Source organism: Zophobas morio, unplaced genomic scaffold (assembly GCF_036711695.1).
Source record: "Zophobas morio isolate AGI-343-1 ecotype UQ-CSIRO unplaced genomic scaffold, CSIRO_AGI_Zmor_V1 ptg000024l, whole genome shotgun sequence".
In the NCBI taxonomy this organism is placed as follows: domain Eukaryota; kingdom Metazoa; phylum Arthropoda; class Insecta; order Coleoptera; family Tenebrionidae; genus Zophobas; species Zophobas morio.
In genome coordinates, this window is record NW_026972129.1 from 8,779,950 (window position 1) to 8,797,449 (window position 17,500).

Below are 17,500 nucleotides of genomic sequence, written 5' to 3' on the forward strand. Positions count from 1 at the left end.
TGTGGTGGGAGGGGCAAGAGGCGAAGGGGAAGAGCCCAAGTAGCAGCACACCAGCACCGACCTTGAGTGAATCATGGATGAATCGTAACTTCGGCAACGGCGAAAGTTTTGTAGTAATTCTTGAAGTCAAACACACTGCATTGATTAATAATTGTATTTTCAGTATTTCATGTGTTTTTTGGACAAAAGGTAGCAACGCATGTGTTCAAAGAAGACATTACGAGTAAGTACAGGAAAACGCTCACCTTACATAAAATCCGAAAGAATCCGATCTAAGCTTTGCGGGTAGACGTACTGCATGAAAGATTTTTAGAAGTTTATTTTTACTTTTTTTTCGGTCTATTTATTATTTCCATAAATATCAGTATAAGTAAATTCACTACTTCCTCTACGAACAAATAAATATTCATGGTTTACTCAGGTACCTAGTTTTTAATTTATTATGATTCTTTTTTGTTTGACAAAATTATTGAATACTTCTCGACAGCTTGACTTCACTACTTTTGTCAAATAAAAACTTGAAAACACTAGAAAAACAGGCTGTCCTACAAATTACATCTTCTGGACTTGAAAAGCGTTTAGTATGAAGGCCCAGCGATACAACCGTCATTGTGAAAAGTCCGGGTTCGATCTTCGGCGCCTTGGGTTTTTTTTATTATTTCAGCAACAATTCATTTAATTTCTCAGAATTTTGTAAAACAACATAACGCCATGTTAGCGGTTGCAGTAAATATTTCAAACTATAATGTTCGTCTTTAAGAAACATGAATAAATCTTAGATCATATAATAAATAGATACCACCAGATTATATGATCTAAGGAATAAATAAATTTTAGCGGTTGCAGTAAATATTTCAAACTATAATGTTCGTCTTTAAGAAACATGAATAAATCTTAGATCATATAATAAATAGATACCACCACATTATATGATCTAAGGAATAAATAAATGTTTGCGTAATTTCCAAACCGCTGTTCACCTTGCAAACTGACACTTTAAAAAGCCCAAACTGCGTTCTAATGTTCATACTGGTTTATCTTTCTACACGAACAGTGTTGATGCAAAATTTCAGCCTGTTGGGACTAACCCTTAAAAACTACCCCTACAATAACCTGGCAGACTGGGGCTTAAAAATATTCCAATCGACTCAATGCTTGATATTTGCTTATTTTTTAATACGAGGAATGTTATGCAAAATTTCAGCCGTTTTTAAAGCAACCGAAACAACTTTGCAGATTGGACTTCCAATCGAATCCAATTCCTTTATACGAAAAAAACTAACGCAAAACTTATGCATTTTCCAAAGAATCCTTAAAAGGTATTCCTGAAATAACTTTGCAGACTGAGATTGAAAATACTTCAGTCGAGTTGAAGCTTGGCATTTACTGATTTGAGGAGTGATGATGGCAAGTTTCAGCCTGTACCGAACAATCCTTAAAAACTACCACCAAAATAACCTTGCAGACTGGGGCTTTAAAATGCTCTTATCGCGTCAAAACTTGGCGCAATTTTTATTTTTATACCTAGTAAAATTTGGTATCAGGACACGAAAGAATTTTGCGTACATCTGCAATCATTATTTTCATTTTTTATTTATTTGAGTGAACTTGAAACTGACGAGGACCAGGTGTATCATCGTACGTTGCGTCCAGATAGTTCAACAAAGCAGACCACTTCAAACGCTGCTTGAGAAGTGAGACATGATAAGATCCTGAAATCCTGTGCTCGACTCAACATTTCTAAGTTTACACCAACAATATGAGAATGTGTGTTACAAGTTGTTTGTGTTTGTTTTGACCTCGGTGGTTACCAGAATAAAGTACATCTCGGTATAATGTATGTACATATTTAAATCAGTTACATATGTCAGTAAAAGGAAGGGACGTACTATCGACTCTGTTGTTGAAGGGGAGATTAAAACTTTCCAGAAGAAAAATGTAAATTTGTTTCACATAAAACTGTATCTAATGTGTTAAATTATAAAGGCAAAAGACACTGAGTTAAAGTCTCAATTGAGAATTTTGAAATAAACCAGAACCTAAGAGAAATAGATATAAAATATGGTGATCAAAGAAAATTCAAGGACACAACAACAAATACAAGAAAACTGAAAAATATTTGGTAGGAAATGCAACAGAATTTGGACGAGGTACGGAACACTAAGTTATGAATATGATAGGTATTGGTGTTCACAAGATATGCTACGTCAGACCAGGCCAAAAAATTCCTGAAGAATGAGTGCGAGAATGTTCAGTGATTAAGATTTCACTAAGACCAAATTTAATTCTTTCTTTTATGTAGAGTATATTTTTAAACTAAGTGTGAAGGAATTAAGGAAAATGTATTATGAGGACGTTCAGGAAGGTTTTATTCGTCACGATGAGGCGAACTCACATAGATCATATAATCAGTTATCCAGATTACATACTTAAGTCAGATTAGTTGTTAATCAATATGATCAACTTTATAGCAAATGAGGACATTCCTGCCAAATCTCGTGATGCTTCCTCTGCTTTCGCTTTTGGATACTTAAGGCAAGAACTATCCAAAAGAAAACCTACTTTAGGCGGACTCGGAAAAGTTGTGCGTTAAGAGTTTTGTTGCTACTGTTCAACGTGTTTTTGAAAGTTGAGAAATTAGAAATTGGAAAAGAAACGTGCAGACGTGCATGTTCTGAATTTAATTAATAAATTATTGGTAGAATATATTTTTTTTTAGTCAAAGCAGCGAGTATAATATTAACATTAACAATAATAACCTTTATTGCCCAACATACAGTCCTTTTCTAGGGCAATATTATAATTCGTAAAACAATATTAAGAAAAAGTAGAACATAAAAGTAATAAAAAAATTTTTGTATAATTTTCCAGCATTTCTGTATACATACGTCAGTAGCGCTTTTCGAAATTGGTTAGTTCTTGGTGTTGGCAGTAAGAAGGTACCTCACCTAACTGGGCCTGACGAGAGAGAGATCTTGGTACGTAAAAATTGACATGGAGGTAGTCAGTCTTGCCATGTATAAACTTCCACAAAAATCTTTCACTATGGATATCTCTTCGTTTACTCCGGCTAAGAACCTTGATAACAGAGAGTCATACCTACTCTGTGTCACCCTCAGTATAGTTGCCATCAATTTTGAAGAAACGGCGTCGAATTTTTCCAACTACCAAATTATTATATTGTTACGATGATCGGTAATTAAAGTCGGGGTGCGTAAAACTCAACAATTTATTTCGCAGTAATACGAAACTACACGACTAACTATACAGCGATTATGTACTCCGACTCGACTGGAATGGATCTGACTAGATTCTTCTTCTCCCATTGTCTGGACTCCACTGACTGCTCCCAACGGTGATCTCTATTTAAACCCATTCATTCCTTCTGGATAGTTCGCCGTCGTCGCTTCGAGCGCCTTCTAGAACCCTCCGCCGAGACTTCCGGAGAATCGTTTCTAGGCGCTTCTTTATGCGAACGCCGCCCGGCCGCCGTCACCGATGATGACTCACCCATCATTGCCGTACATACTAGAAAGCCTTCGAGAAAACCCATAGGCGTCGTACTGAGGCGGCCCATGGGTTTATTTCGTAACAATATTCCTAAAGAGCATAATAGGAATTCCAGATGATGGAACCATATACTTAAATTTGAAATATAAATTCAAGCATCTTAAATGACGTTGGGGAAATACATACTATTAACATGTAATTAACAGTTTTATCAAAATTAGTTTGAAAGATTTTGACAATATTTATGTTACTTGTTAAGGAATATAGAAGGTTTGAAAAATCATTGATAAAAACAACGAACAACAAAAGGCCCAAATTAGTCCGTTGAGGAACAACGGAAGTGGAAATAAACTTTGTGGACCGACCCGGCAGAAATCCATGTTGATGAATGGAGAGATGACTTTTAATGTTATAATGACAAATTCGATAAATGAGTATTTCGAAGATTTTGTCGAAGTCAGAAGATTTTTTTATAAAGTGGTATTCACATTTCAGAGTAATTCTTGCTACCATCCATTTATCTGGAAATATTGCTGATTTAATGGCCAAGTTAATGATAAGTGCAAGAGGTTTGCCAAGAACAAACTGAATATCAAACACTAGGTGTAAGTTCATCTCTAGCTGTTGATTTATTGAAAAAAGTTAACAGAACAGATATAACTTTCCACTTTTATTTAGGGACAAGAACGTCAGCAGTGATTGTCAAAGCAGGATGATGAGCATAGTCAGGTACAAAAGTGAATTCTGCATGAGATGCCGAGATATTACAATCAAAATTTGATAGAATTAAGTCCAGTAGTATGTTAGCATTTAGTACATATAGAATATAGAATTACGTTGTGTAAAATTAGTTGCAAAAGATAGAAGACAAGTGATCTTTACTAGATGGGGAATTATGTGTTAAATTGTTACTCTTGTAGTGTGTTAAATTGAAGAAATCAACCTTATTTGATTTGCAACAAATAAGGTTGGTTTATTCAGTAACACTTGCTTTAGACCTTCAAAAAGTAATTTCAGATTAGCAAAAGAACTATCAGGAGACACATAAATGACTGCTAAATAAAACTGAAAAGAATTGAGAAGATACCTACAAACAACCAAATTAATGGTGGGAAATATGTGTGTAATTACTAATTACTGTAACAATTGGCTTTTTTATCTGTCTCGGTCTTGTTGTCACAATAAGTGAAAATATTCATATTAATAAATTATAATTAAGGACACATGATTCACGCTGGCGGTGTCTACCACAACGGCCTGAAAAAGATGTATGGCTTAACGAAAAAAAATACAAATAGGGGTTAAAACATATAAGGAGGAAGACTGGGACACACTTCATATGCGGGAGATCATTCGTGAATGACTAACAAGTATGGTTAATTTTTTATTATTACTTTCCGAGTTGAAATCAGTTTTGTGTGCATTTATACCGATTTTGTATTCTTTTATAAGATAGGCATTTTTATTATTCTATTGTCAGGCAGATGTCAGTCTGGAAATCTTTTTAAAATTTTCAACAACTCTCGCCAACAAAGCTTGACAATTACGGTCCTTTTTTTCGCTGTTATAATAATTCAAACTTTTCATCAATTGAAGGAAAATTTACAGTCAACAACAATATAACGGACCGTTTAACGTTGGTAATTTTAACAGAAAAATTACCTATTACCTATCTAGTTCGACATGTTGTTGAAACATACACAATTGCCTCCATTGATTTTAATTAACCCAAATAGTATTCACAAGAAATCGTTTTGAACAAAATGCCTCACTACTTTTGTATCTTAAATAATGAAATTCCAGTACTTTGGGAAATAATTATTTTCTTTCTACAGCCTTTCCGTAGTTGCGTCTGAAATCATATGTAATGTGTTGTTATGAGTTCCTCATTTAAACTTTTCTTAGGGATTTTGTTACCCACATGGCATTTAGAAATAACGTGTATCCAACAACATTTTTTCACGACCTCTAAGCTTTGTTACGAAGTTTTTGGCAACGTCTACCGTAAACAGTTTTTTTTTCTTGGATATTTATTATCATTTCTAACAGTGATTTGCTGGTACCCTATAAAAGCAGCTTTCTACAAACAAAGGTTGTATATTACAGTAAAATATGCTCCAAAACTTTTAGTTTTTGTTTTTATGTTTTTTTTTGTTCTTCCCTAAAACTGATAAATACCTACATCGATACATTTTGTCGACGTAATGTCATTGTAGCTAATAATAATCCTTTTTGTGGTTACTTGATATACCAATAAAAAAGCATTTTGCCTACAAGCAGCTTATCAACCTCCAGATATATTTTTAGCGTTGTCAAAATATCTGGGGATTAGATTGTAAAATTATAATTTTACTGTATTAAACTTGTATATCATGTATGTACCTACCTAAATACAGATTATATTACCATCAGTGACATGATTAAACATTGTGCCTGTTCGTCTGCACTATTTGGTGATAATTGATAAATTGATAAGATTGTCTTGGACCGAAAAGTCAACAAAAAGTGATGGTGTCTTAAATACTTAAATGATGTAAACCATAGTAGATTTAGGATTTAGTTAGTTGGTCTCAAGGAATATCATCTTCTAAATTAAATTTTATTTGATGTTGTATTGAACATTAACTTGGCGAACTACGGCGGCTTTACTTACTTAGCTATGTGTGATGAAAGATGATGATCTACAAGGCTCCAAAATACTAAAATAATATCTTCTACAAAAATTCGGCCATACTGTGGACAGCTCCATTCCATTTTTTTTTTTCAAATCTGAATATCTGGTAATTGTAACAAAAGTATTAAATTAAATTAAGTTCCTGGATTCTAGATTCTAAATACGGAGGCTGACCTTAGTCAACCGGCACTTAGGCTTCGCCTTTGGGCTCATTGTGCCTTCCCCGGCTCAAATTAGTCGTCTGTTCAAATTAGGTAAACTACTCGTCGATAAGTATCCACTTAACCAAATAGTTTTAGTACTTACCATGCCCCAAAAAAACGCCTCCAGATTAACTCGAAGAACTAATGTTTTGTTGCGTATTGAACTCATGAAGCTCAGCAAAAAAATGCCTTTTGTGTCACTATAGACTTTTTTGCCACTACACTATTATCGTTTCTTACATCATAGATGACTACGACTACTTACCTACTGATTCAGCCGGTCCCCTTGTCGGATAATAAGCTTGTATGACTGGAAAGCGGAGAATTTAGATGACTAATAAACTTCGAGATCAGAAATATTCTGTCGATACCTAATTTCATCAAATTTCTATAAATACATATTCAGGCTGTCCCAGACAAAACTCCGCGGCCTTATATCTAGAAAACGAGAGATGGAGATATTGAAATTCTGGAAACGCCATTGCTTTTAATTTGAAGGGGGAAGCTTAATTTAGTAGGTACATATTACAAATATGATATATGGCTTCGGCGTCGTGCCGTAATCTTATTTTTTTTTTTTAATTGCAAGGTATAATTCTAATTTATAACGTATTTTTATAGATCATTAAATTACGATTACATTACAATGATATGAAACACTTACAAGTTTATTTCATTATAGTCAATAAAAAAAATGTGAATATAAAAAAAGTACTACACCTTTATTTTACAAAAATCTATTATGTAAAAGGGAGATTCCAGAGAGTTTGAAATTGAGCATTTGAGCCTTCACCGTGTGTGGTTCTCCTTTTTATATTGTCACGAGAGTGTTATGATTATGAAACACCCCAATTAACTACTGTTATGTACTAAATATTTATACGCAATAATCAGGTAATAAAAAATATTCACTTCCTGACATTCTACGACTCCTCAACAAAATAGTCGTACGTCCAGGCCACTGTAGCTCCAGGCATACTTGCTTCAACTATATAATTTTTATTCATGCCCTTTCGCTATTGTTGGGTACGCGTGTTGCTCCCTACTGACATTAATTGTTGTAAACAAATACACTATAGTCCAGTATATTTCAGTTAAAAAACTATACTTCCGTAATGACGTTTTGTCGACAAAATTGGATCATTGCAATAGTGCTACATAGTTACTATATGATCATCATCAATTTTTTTAACTGCTAAATTACTTTCATTTTAAATTTTAATAAAACACAATAAAGATGATAAACATATCTCTATTTTTGTCAATAACCTTGGCTGCTGAAAGAAAATTGAATGGAGTCAACTAAATTTATGCATAAATTAGAATTAATTTGCCTTTTATACAATCTAATTTCCTATTTGGTTTTTAACGAGGTCAGACTTTGAACGATGTCTAGGTATTTTACGTTTTTTATATTGTCCATGGTTTACCATTACTTCGTTCAGTATTAATTCTGTGTAGTTTTGAGTACAATGGCAGTATCTCTGCAATATTCTGCAGTGTGGAGTTGTGTGTTTACCAACATAAACTAAGTATAATCATGTTCTAGTAAAAAAAAAAACAATTTGTCTTGGTTTTGCTCTGAAACATTGTTTCCCTCTTGTTTTTATTTACTTCAGTGCAATTGAATATAGTGTTTATTTTCGACTAGGTAATTCCGGAAATTCTACCACGTTATATTATATTCCATATTATTTCCTTCCTCAATAAAATAAAATACGGTTGGCATATACTGAAACTTTTAGTTAGAAATGGCTTTCGTTTATCTTATTACCACTTTTGCAGTTACAACAGCAGAAAAATAATTAAAACCAAATCTCTTCACTTAGTTGTAAGATAAGAATTCTAAAGTTTGTATAATTACTAAAATTATTGAAACATCGGCATATGGTAAAGTATGGGCTACAAAACATTTTAACAAATTTTGAAAGAACTTTTGTTTAATGAATTTTCTGTAATTTATTCCATGACACTTTTTATAATAACACCAATGGAATTAAACTGAATTTCCGTTCGTAGTTTACTCTTTTTAAAGCTATATTCAGGGGAACTAGATTTTTATCAAGTTGTATACGATATGTTCAACACAATTAAAAATTTGTTATAACACCTATATATTTTATGTGACATTAAAATACAGTCTGTTTAGTATATTTTGCGGAATTTAACAAAATATAGATAACACACTCTATTCTAAAATGTTACATCAAAAGAAATGCTCGTTTCGGAACTAAATTCACGTCCACATTAAATATTTTAAAAACAGTCTTATTTATATAGTAACATATTTCTTTCTTTTAAAACAAATGCTTAATATTTACATTAAGCTTAGTAATAAACTCAACAAATTACAGGACATCTATTTAATTCTGAAACGAACGCTCCAAATCTCTAGAGTATGAACATTCCATTTTGGGATACCATTACATTCATTATTTACATCTCTTAAAATTACTTAAAGCATTATTTTTTTATTCATTTGTGTTATGTTCTACAAAATATTATAACGGGGAAAGTACCAAGTAATTTATAAAAAATTTTAACAAAATATACATCCTTTGTAATATACATATATCATATAAGTGGACAAGGATTAAGTAAAAATCCATAAAAAATTGAGCTACTCCTATTTTTACACTGAAACATAAATTGGTGTCAAATGAGTAATACACAAAAAAATTTTCAGAACATAAGCCTTCAATACTATAATTACATTCTACAAATAGCATCTAAATATTATTTTTAGTGGTCTATCGCAACCAGTTTATGTAATAACATTTTATTAAAAAAAAGTTTTTCCAATACTATTGCACATGTATAAAATATTTAAACAAAACATTCATCCCAACATTTTCATTCATACTTAAATAATAATTACTTAAGTACGTTAATATAGTGATAACATTAAAATACAGGATATTTTGAAATTTTCCGAAAAAGGCGGCATTTCAACAAATATCCTGCATCAATACATACTCATTACTACTTATTCTAACAATATACTCTGTTTACAGTAAAATATTTTCATTTGATAATAATACTTATTTAACTGAGCAAAATTTATCAAACGAATTTTATACAAAATCTCATACATCACAATACAGAGAACTCGGTAGTTACATTAAATGTTTCACACCGTTATAATTCCGTGACACGCAGTTTTAGAAAATGTATAACAAAAACTAGTAAAAAGGATTTTTTCCTAGTGCACAACCAATTTTTATGAGCTTAAAATGATTGCATTCTTCATGTTTCAAATTATAGGTACAATTCTTTAAAAAATATACATTTTTGTATTGTACGTACATACCTTGAAATTAATCACCAATCGTAGATATGCAAATCCCAACAGATCCAATAAAATGCACACTGTTTCCAAACTTGATTTAACAATTTATTTCTGCTTCATTTAAATATTTGCTTGCATTTGCATTAAGGTAACTACTTTGTGAAACAGGTCCATTTTGTAAAACACCATTGCCAGTCACGGCATCACCTGTTTTAAAATTTGAGTATTTGTTCTGAGTGGGAGTCAGGGACTGTTTCGCTAAAGCTCCTGCATCTAACGAGATTCCAGACTTCAGAGAGCTCACGTCTACTTTCACGTTATTGTTGTGGTTACCAACCATATTATTGGACAAAGAAACTGGCGAGACTTTTGACACCGCCCCATCGATTGCTACCAACTTATCCATCTGAAATGGGATTAGGTAGAACGATCACTTTAATCTCATCCAAGAGATTGCCCTTACGGAACTGGTTCCTTCGTCTTCTTTCGACTGCTCGCATTCTAACAAAAGAGGTTGTGTAGATCTAGACTGTGGCATTATGAATGAAGTTTCCCAGCTGTCCGAATTTTCAGGCAATAATTTTTCAACTGACGATGTGGATCCCACCGTATTCGAAACATTCGTATGATTTGGTATTAAGTAATCCGAAGATTGAGGTACCACTTGTAGGCAGTTCTCGTCAGAACTTAAAGGTCGCATCACCGTGACGTCCCTTTCATTGGAGGGAGGCCTGTGGAACACAGGCAGAGGGGCGTTCATCACTTGCGGATCTTGCACACAGTACCCGAGCCTTTCTAGAATTGTAGCAAACGTTGGCCTTTGTTCAGGAGCCGGATGCCAACATTGAGTCATAATCCCATAAACTGGTCCTTTAACAGAGAACTGTTGTAGTCACAATTCAAGTTGATAGTTTGCAAATACCTGGACAATTAGCTGGAGGATCTAGTCTTCCTCCACTTGTCACAAGTTGCATGACTTCTCTGTTCGCGCAGCCGGTGTAAGGCATATAACCCATGGACATAATTTCCCATAAAAGAACTCCGAACGACCAAACATCAGTTTTGCTAGTGAAAATTCCATCCAAGAAAGCTTCTGGGGGCATCCATTTTATAGGAAGCATTGCTTTACCACCTTTTCTGTAGTAGTCGGATCTATTTTTTGATTAAAAATAAGATGCAGAACTTGTGATGTCATACATTCTTACCTATAGACATCTCTAGACATACCAAAATCTGCAATTTTTACCACACGACCAGGTCCTTTTGTGGTCAGTAAACAATTTCGAGCTGCTATATCTCTATGAATAAACCTGTTATCTTCTAAATATTTACATCCCTTTGCTACGTCAACAGCTATCAGCACTAAATCCTTCATACTAAGAGGACTACTTCGTTCCTACAAAATGTTGACGCAGATGTTAATAATGTTCAAAGTATCAACTCGGTGCGACCAAAAAAATTCATTCGTAACGCCATCGCGAATGAGATTTTTTGGATCACCTAATAATTTTAATACTAACGGGTTTCGGCCTGGATTCTCTTAAAAAGTTTTTCAAATCTCCCCCAGCTAGTAATTCTAACACAATAAATCTTGGATGTTTGTCGAAACAAACTCCTATAAAATGGACGATATTGGGGTGATTAAATTTTGACATAATTAAAGCTTCCATTAAGAAGTCCATTTCAGCCTGAGACGTCGACATTTCAGGAAGAGTTTTGACAGCTACTGGCATTTCAACAGTATCGCAAGGCCGTTGTCGATAAAAACCTTGATACACTTCTCCAAAGGCACCTTGTCCCAAAGCTCTGAAAAAAAGCAGGTTAATTATTCTTCGTTAAAAGTCAGTAACAAGAAAACACCTAAGAACTGCAAACTTCAAGTCAAGCAACAAAAAAATAAATAAAACAAAAATTCACGCTAAAATAAAAATTTATTATTGCACAAATACAAACCAAAATCAATATAAATCAGGCAATGCTATCTTACAAATAACAGTTATAATAGGTCACTCTAACACTAATGCGTGCTTACTTGACGAGTCGTAGTTGCTCCCTTGGAATGTCCTTCAAGTCTTTCAGTGTGTAAACAACTCCTCCAAATTCGTAGTTCGGATTATATTCTGTCATCATACTGTCAGAAGCCACTCGAAGTCGATCAAGTTGAAGATCAGCTCCGGATAGCATCTTTCTCCCTAAAATTCCGGATGCGCGATGTTGGTATCTGTTATCTGTCAAATTTACGCAAATGAATGGACTGAACGAATGGCGAATGATTTTTACTTACATAAAATGAAGCAAATGATAGCTACTAAAGTTGTCAAGAAGATCACCGAAACGATTAGTATAATCACAAACCATGGGGGATACGAGTCACCTGTCGCATTTTCTGGAACAGCTACAAAGTCTCACATTAAATTACTGTCAACTAAAACAGTGCAGACTTACTTATGCAAGTTTTACCATCAACATCTAGCTTCCAATTTTTAGGACAGATACAAGCAGTTTGCGACATTCTAGAATCCAATGCTACACATCGGTAGTTGCAGTCACAGCCGGGTATCGCAGGGATTATCAAAACGGAACCAGGACCAACATTGTACCCAGAGTGTGCCTCGGACAAGCTGGGTATTGTGCGAGTCGGATCTAAGAAAGAATATCCTCCTTCACCGTTTGTAGTATTTGCAGAAGATGCGTCGCCTCCGGCGTATCCACCACCACCTCCACCAGATCTACATCCACCACCTCCACCACCAAACCCTCCATCACCACGATTATCTGTAGAATTGTAACATGCTTTACCACCAATACCACCATCTTTCAAAGCACGTCCCATCATTTGCCTATGAGTAGCATCCACAAGGCCTTTAAACATTTCCCAACCACCACCTGCGCCTGCAGATCTAGTGAAAAGCCACAATATTTACAACGGCATTAGAAGAATGTTTGCTATAACACTCACTGTTCTCCATACATGACTCCTGTAATTGGCGGTTTTGACATGTTAATTGCTTGACCATGTTGTTTTCCGGTGTCGAAAAACCGTCCTAAACCTAGTCCGCCCCCGCCAGCAGCTATCGCTATTGGTATGGATTTTTTAGCTTTGTTACGCTAAAATGAAACATTAAAATGGTTAAAAAAAATTGTTTCTTTGGCGTTACCACAAATACGTAGGTAGCACCACCCCCTCCTCCTCCTCCATCTTTAATGTCCATCTTTAAAATGGCACGAATTCCATTGATAGTTACGTCGTTATTGTTTACGCAGGATGAACTGTTACCCTCATGGCCCAAAGACTAATAAGAAATCAGATAAATTTATCTCGGAAATATTTATACCAAGTTAAAACCTTTATGCATGCGTTTGTTCCTTCTTGTCCAACTAATACGTGGATTTCTTGACCTTTTCTCAAGTCGACGACAACTCTCACCATAGCACCTCTTGATGAACCCATAGCACCACTACCTTTACCACCGCTAGCACCAAGTAAGATGAATCTGTAAATTCGTAGTAGGTAATAAAAGAACAAGTTAACATTTCTATAACTTACGTATAAAATCCATCACTTGGAGTTATCCACTTCTGGACACCACTTAGTCCAGTTTCGTGTAAAACTTTGACTTTTACCTTGGTGTTGTTATAGGCCCTGTCACACTGGTTTTGAGTAGGACCGAACCGACCTTTTGCATTACATGTTATAATGTGATAACCTGTAAAACAATTACTCAATGATTTAAACAAAGTAGAAGGAACATCACTCAAACGTACTGGTTTCATTAACAAAGTTTTTATGTGGTTCTCTTCCCGTTACGTTTTCACCGATGAATGGATTCCAGTAGTTGTAACCATTTAACTCTTCCGGAGGTATGTTTAGACCGAAACACTCAGGGCTCAATGAAACATCATCAATTGCGATGTCACTGATGTATCTATACCCTTTTTTAGCATCAAAATTTATAAAATACCTGAAACACAAAATTGATTAACTCAATTTCGTTGTGTGATTGATGTTTCTCACCTATGAGTAATATTTGGTAAAATAATAACTTGTCGAATCCACTGATCACCATGATTAATATAACTCCATAAAATATCAGTTGAGTAGTTATCAGTACGTTTTAATTCAGTAACTTGCAAAAGTATGCCACTCTTATGTTTACCCGTCTGATGGAGATAAAATCGGATCTGTGTGTGAAAAGAAAATAACAAACTCGTTGTATATTTCTTCCAGAGATTTAACTCACCGCACACGAATTATAATATCTCGAAGATGAATTTCCATGTACTCGTGGAGGTGGATTGAAGATAACGCTTTTAAGAGTCGCAGAACTTGCAAAGCTTGCGTCCTCTTTAAGCATGTTCACGTAAAGATATTTTCCAGTGCTATTTTTGTAAGTATGATCATAATTTGGTCCAGTAAAATTTGTGGGGGTTGAACCATTGTGACGAGACCATTCCAATATTTTCCCATCCACATTATACCATCCGCACCAGTCTTCTTCAAAAGTGCATCGAGCACCAAAGGGCATACGATCTGCATAATAATATTATACAATGTAGCTAAATTGAACCTAATACTCAGAACTTACCGCAATTTTGACTTTCGTCATCGCCATGTAGACAATCTTTTGTTATATCACAAATACTGGTGTTATTGATACAATTTGTTGTAGATTTGCAATGGTACTGTTGTGCAGTACATGTATCGTCTGTCTTAGGGTAACAGTGAGTCAGTGCTATATTGTCAAAGGCTACAGTAGCTCCATGTGTTATTGTCAGCGACGGAACAACTTCCAAAATTATGGTAAAATTTTCCGATAGCTTGCCGATGGGAGATTCGTATTTTGTCCACCTGAAAAAAATTGGACCTCTACAGAAATCTTAGTACCGACAACCTCACACGTTCGGTACCACAATGCTTATGAGCTTGTTTTGTTAATCGGTTTTAATAGAAGAATATGTTAAATCTAAGAGCGTTAATTTTAACAAATAAAATTGTACCGCATTTTTTTATGTTTTAAATAAATTTACAAATTACGTAAACCACTAAAATTTTTTCATAAACACAAAAACGTGAGAACTCTTTTTCTGCAAATAACAACACATAACTTTTCTAAAGTATTTGACATAAACAACTTCCTTAATTTTTCTTCACGTGTGCTTATTATCTTTAGGTGGTAATAATAACAATGATCTAATAATAAAGTTCTAATCAAAACAAACATACTTTCTGCTGTTATCTCCAAATATCTTTTCTACAACCCATTGCGTGTGATTATTTATGAACTGCGAGTGATTAATTGTTTTATCACCCACAATACGGATTTCCGCGTCGTTCATATTTTCTTGATAAATCCAAACTTGAAGTCTGCATGAATTTCTTGTTGGACTAAAGAGTGGACTGGTTACGTGAAATTCTGTAACGGCTGATGCTAACCGCAGTAGTAAGAAGTTTCCTGAAATGAAAAAATCCATTTAGAAAATCTAAAATATGCGTACAAACAACAAGAACTATCTCAAAGTCCTGACTATAACAAACGTGCAAGCAAAAAACTCGGGTCGTGTTGTTGTAAACAATAATTGCAATATTGTTTCACGCAATACGATATGAAATTTGTGGTATACTCTATAATGTGCCATCGTTTTACAACATACCTACATAGCGCACCAATATTTTTACTACAAGAGGGCAATTGAAAACAAAAATCACAAGTTTAAAAAAATATACTGAAGAAATAATAATAAAGAAATAATCTTGGAGTGGTTTATGTAGATTTAAGAAACCACTTCTAGAAAAGAGAAGCACATGTATTCACTCGTTTACTGTTTTCGCCATTCATGCCAAAATTTAGGGCGAAAAAAATACAATATTACTAAATATTACTCATTTTTCATGGCTATAAAGTTTTGCTTTCAACGCAATTTATACAAATGAAAAATGAATAGCCACACGTCTTTTGCAATATATTTATGTTCACATTTGTCAATCTAAACTCTAAACATTTAGTAATAGGACAAACACATAATGAGTCCATTTCACATTGTTGATGTTCTTGGCAATACGGTACCTTTCGTATATTGTGCATGGTGTTTTAGGTATCCCGAGTTTGAAAATTCATTCACTTGAGTAAAGCATGAGTATCTACAACATACAAGCTAGAATAGAAACTTTACCAAAAGTGCTAAATGTACCTACTAATTCAATATATAAAATCATAAAAAACATGCAAAACTCAATCTTTGAAGACTGAAAACATAACTTAATACTGATAAAAAGTCATTTTTAACAATAACTGTTTTAATTAAGTCTTAAATAAACCATTCCAAATTTTCTTTTACATTTCTTTTTACAAAATGAGGTTTTATTAATTCAAAAAGGATGAGCTTTACTTTTAAAGTCCTAATTTAAGTACCATTTGAATTGAAGCATTTAGTAAGCTTGAACGAAATAAGAGTGTTCATATGTAAAATATTTATCACATTTTTCTACTGCGAATTTCAAAATTATAAATAGAAGTTAATGAAAATAAACCAGCGGTATATTTTCACACTGTAAAGGCAAAAACGTGACGTCAGGTATATTGCAGCTGTTGTATAAGATTAATTTTTTCACTATTTCTACAACAGTCATTGCGACAATTTTGATGCTTTTCTATTTTGTTTTTGACTAAAAGTTTATAAATTCATTATTGAATAACGAGACATGGGGGGTGGTCTCTTTTCTCCAGTAAAAAGTTTCAGTATTTTGATTTATTTAATAGCCAACCAATTTCGAAGAAATTTTTCATCTTCAAGGCTCTGTAGGAGACAAATTACAACGTATATTAATGTTTTAAAATACGAATTTAATATTTTAATTACATATTTAAGAATTTTTTATTTTTTCTTTCTTTTTGAATCCCTTATTTTTGTAATGGCACCCTCCCTGAATGTTTAATCTTTATTGTTAGTTAGTAGATACTAACAGAACTATTGCGCTTTTTCTATGTATTAAAAAGTAAAAATTCTACAAAAATATATACTCAGTTCCACTGGTAAATATTTTATAAGTACGACAAACATTTTCAGATTTATGTAAAACAAAAAGTAATGTGGAAAGTAATATGCGCCCACACTTGTGATTTATCAATGCATCCCTATTTTTACCCCTCCATTTTGGAAAAAAATCAAAATTCACAATACTAAACAATAACTCTGAAATTTAGCACATCATTAACCTGAAACATCACTAATTAATTTTTTTTCTATTCACCCTTTCAAAATTTTGACGATGTCACCTCAAAACTTTGTGAAGTAAATCTTATTTAAAATGCGTACTAAATAAAATTGATAATATATACGTCTCCTTTATCAATTTAGGCATATTTTTCATTTTTTTACCATACCATATAATTTAAGTATAGAAAGAAACAAATATATGTAACAGAACTTATGTCAATAAGAAACAGAAAACAAAGATGCAAGCACGGATTGCTAGTTGGGATCCACCGTTTCGTACAATCGTATGTTTTGAAAAATGAGGGTGCTCAGAGGGCCTAGAAGTGTTTCTGGTGTTATCTTCTTTAGGCCTATCTAAATAACTTTAAACCATTTTTTTTTTGTATAAGTGTGAATCAATAACGGTGTTTAAAGTATACAGTACAGTACAACAGACTTCGCTTCTCTGAAAAAATTTATGCAAATTTTAGATGGGATGTATATGGTAAAATTTGGCTATAACGACAACAATTTGGGCAGAGGGGAGAAATAAAATTTCATTAACGATTTATCATGCTTTCGATAATCTTAAAACGTTTGCAAGATCTTTAACCATTCTAGGGTAAAAAC

The 17,500-nt window shown here is 33.6% G+C and overlaps 1 protein-coding gene and 1 long non-coding RNA gene across 2 annotated transcripts in view; one reads left to right on the forward strand and one right to left on the reverse strand.

The window, feature by feature from the left end:
• Positions 1-16: 16 nt before the first annotated feature.
• Positions 17-13,988, forward strand: LOC135135407 (uncharacterized). The gene is made up of 3 exons (XR_010281531.1): positions 17-110; positions 164-223; positions 13,905-13,988. It is a non-coding gene; the product is annotated as an uncharacterized LOC135135407 (long non-coding RNA).
• Positions 8,689-17,500, reverse strand: part of LOC135135390 (tyrosine-protein kinase receptor) — a 52,866-nt gene continuing 44,054 nt past the window's right edge. The window contains exons 3-19 of the mRNA XM_064064418.1: positions 14,901-15,129; positions 14,263-14,525; positions 13,918-14,207; positions 13,692-13,858; positions 13,442-13,638; positions 13,224-13,383; positions 13,023-13,170; positions 12,835-12,969; positions 12,636-12,784; positions 12,122-12,576; positions 11,961-12,071; positions 11,709-11,904; positions 11,197-11,482; positions 10,882-11,072; positions 10,599-10,828; positions 10,140-10,546; positions 8,689-10,082 (exon numbers count right to left, since the gene is read on the reverse strand). Coding sequence (XP_063920488.1) covers positions 9,774-10,082; positions 10,140-10,546; positions 10,599-10,828; positions 10,882-11,072; positions 11,197-11,482; positions 11,709-11,904; positions 11,961-12,071; positions 12,122-12,576; positions 12,636-12,784; positions 12,835-12,969; positions 13,023-13,170; positions 13,224-13,383; positions 13,442-13,638; positions 13,692-13,858; positions 13,918-14,207; positions 14,263-14,525; positions 14,901-15,129 — 3,923 coding nt within the window. The 3' untranslated portion in view covers positions 8,689-9,773. The remainder of the gene's footprint in view (positions 10,083-10,139; positions 10,547-10,598; positions 10,829-10,881; positions 11,073-11,196; positions 11,483-11,708; positions 11,905-11,960; positions 12,072-12,121; positions 12,577-12,635; positions 12,785-12,834; positions 12,970-13,022; positions 13,171-13,223; positions 13,384-13,441; positions 13,639-13,691; positions 13,859-13,917; positions 14,208-14,262; positions 14,526-14,900; positions 15,130-17,500) is intronic.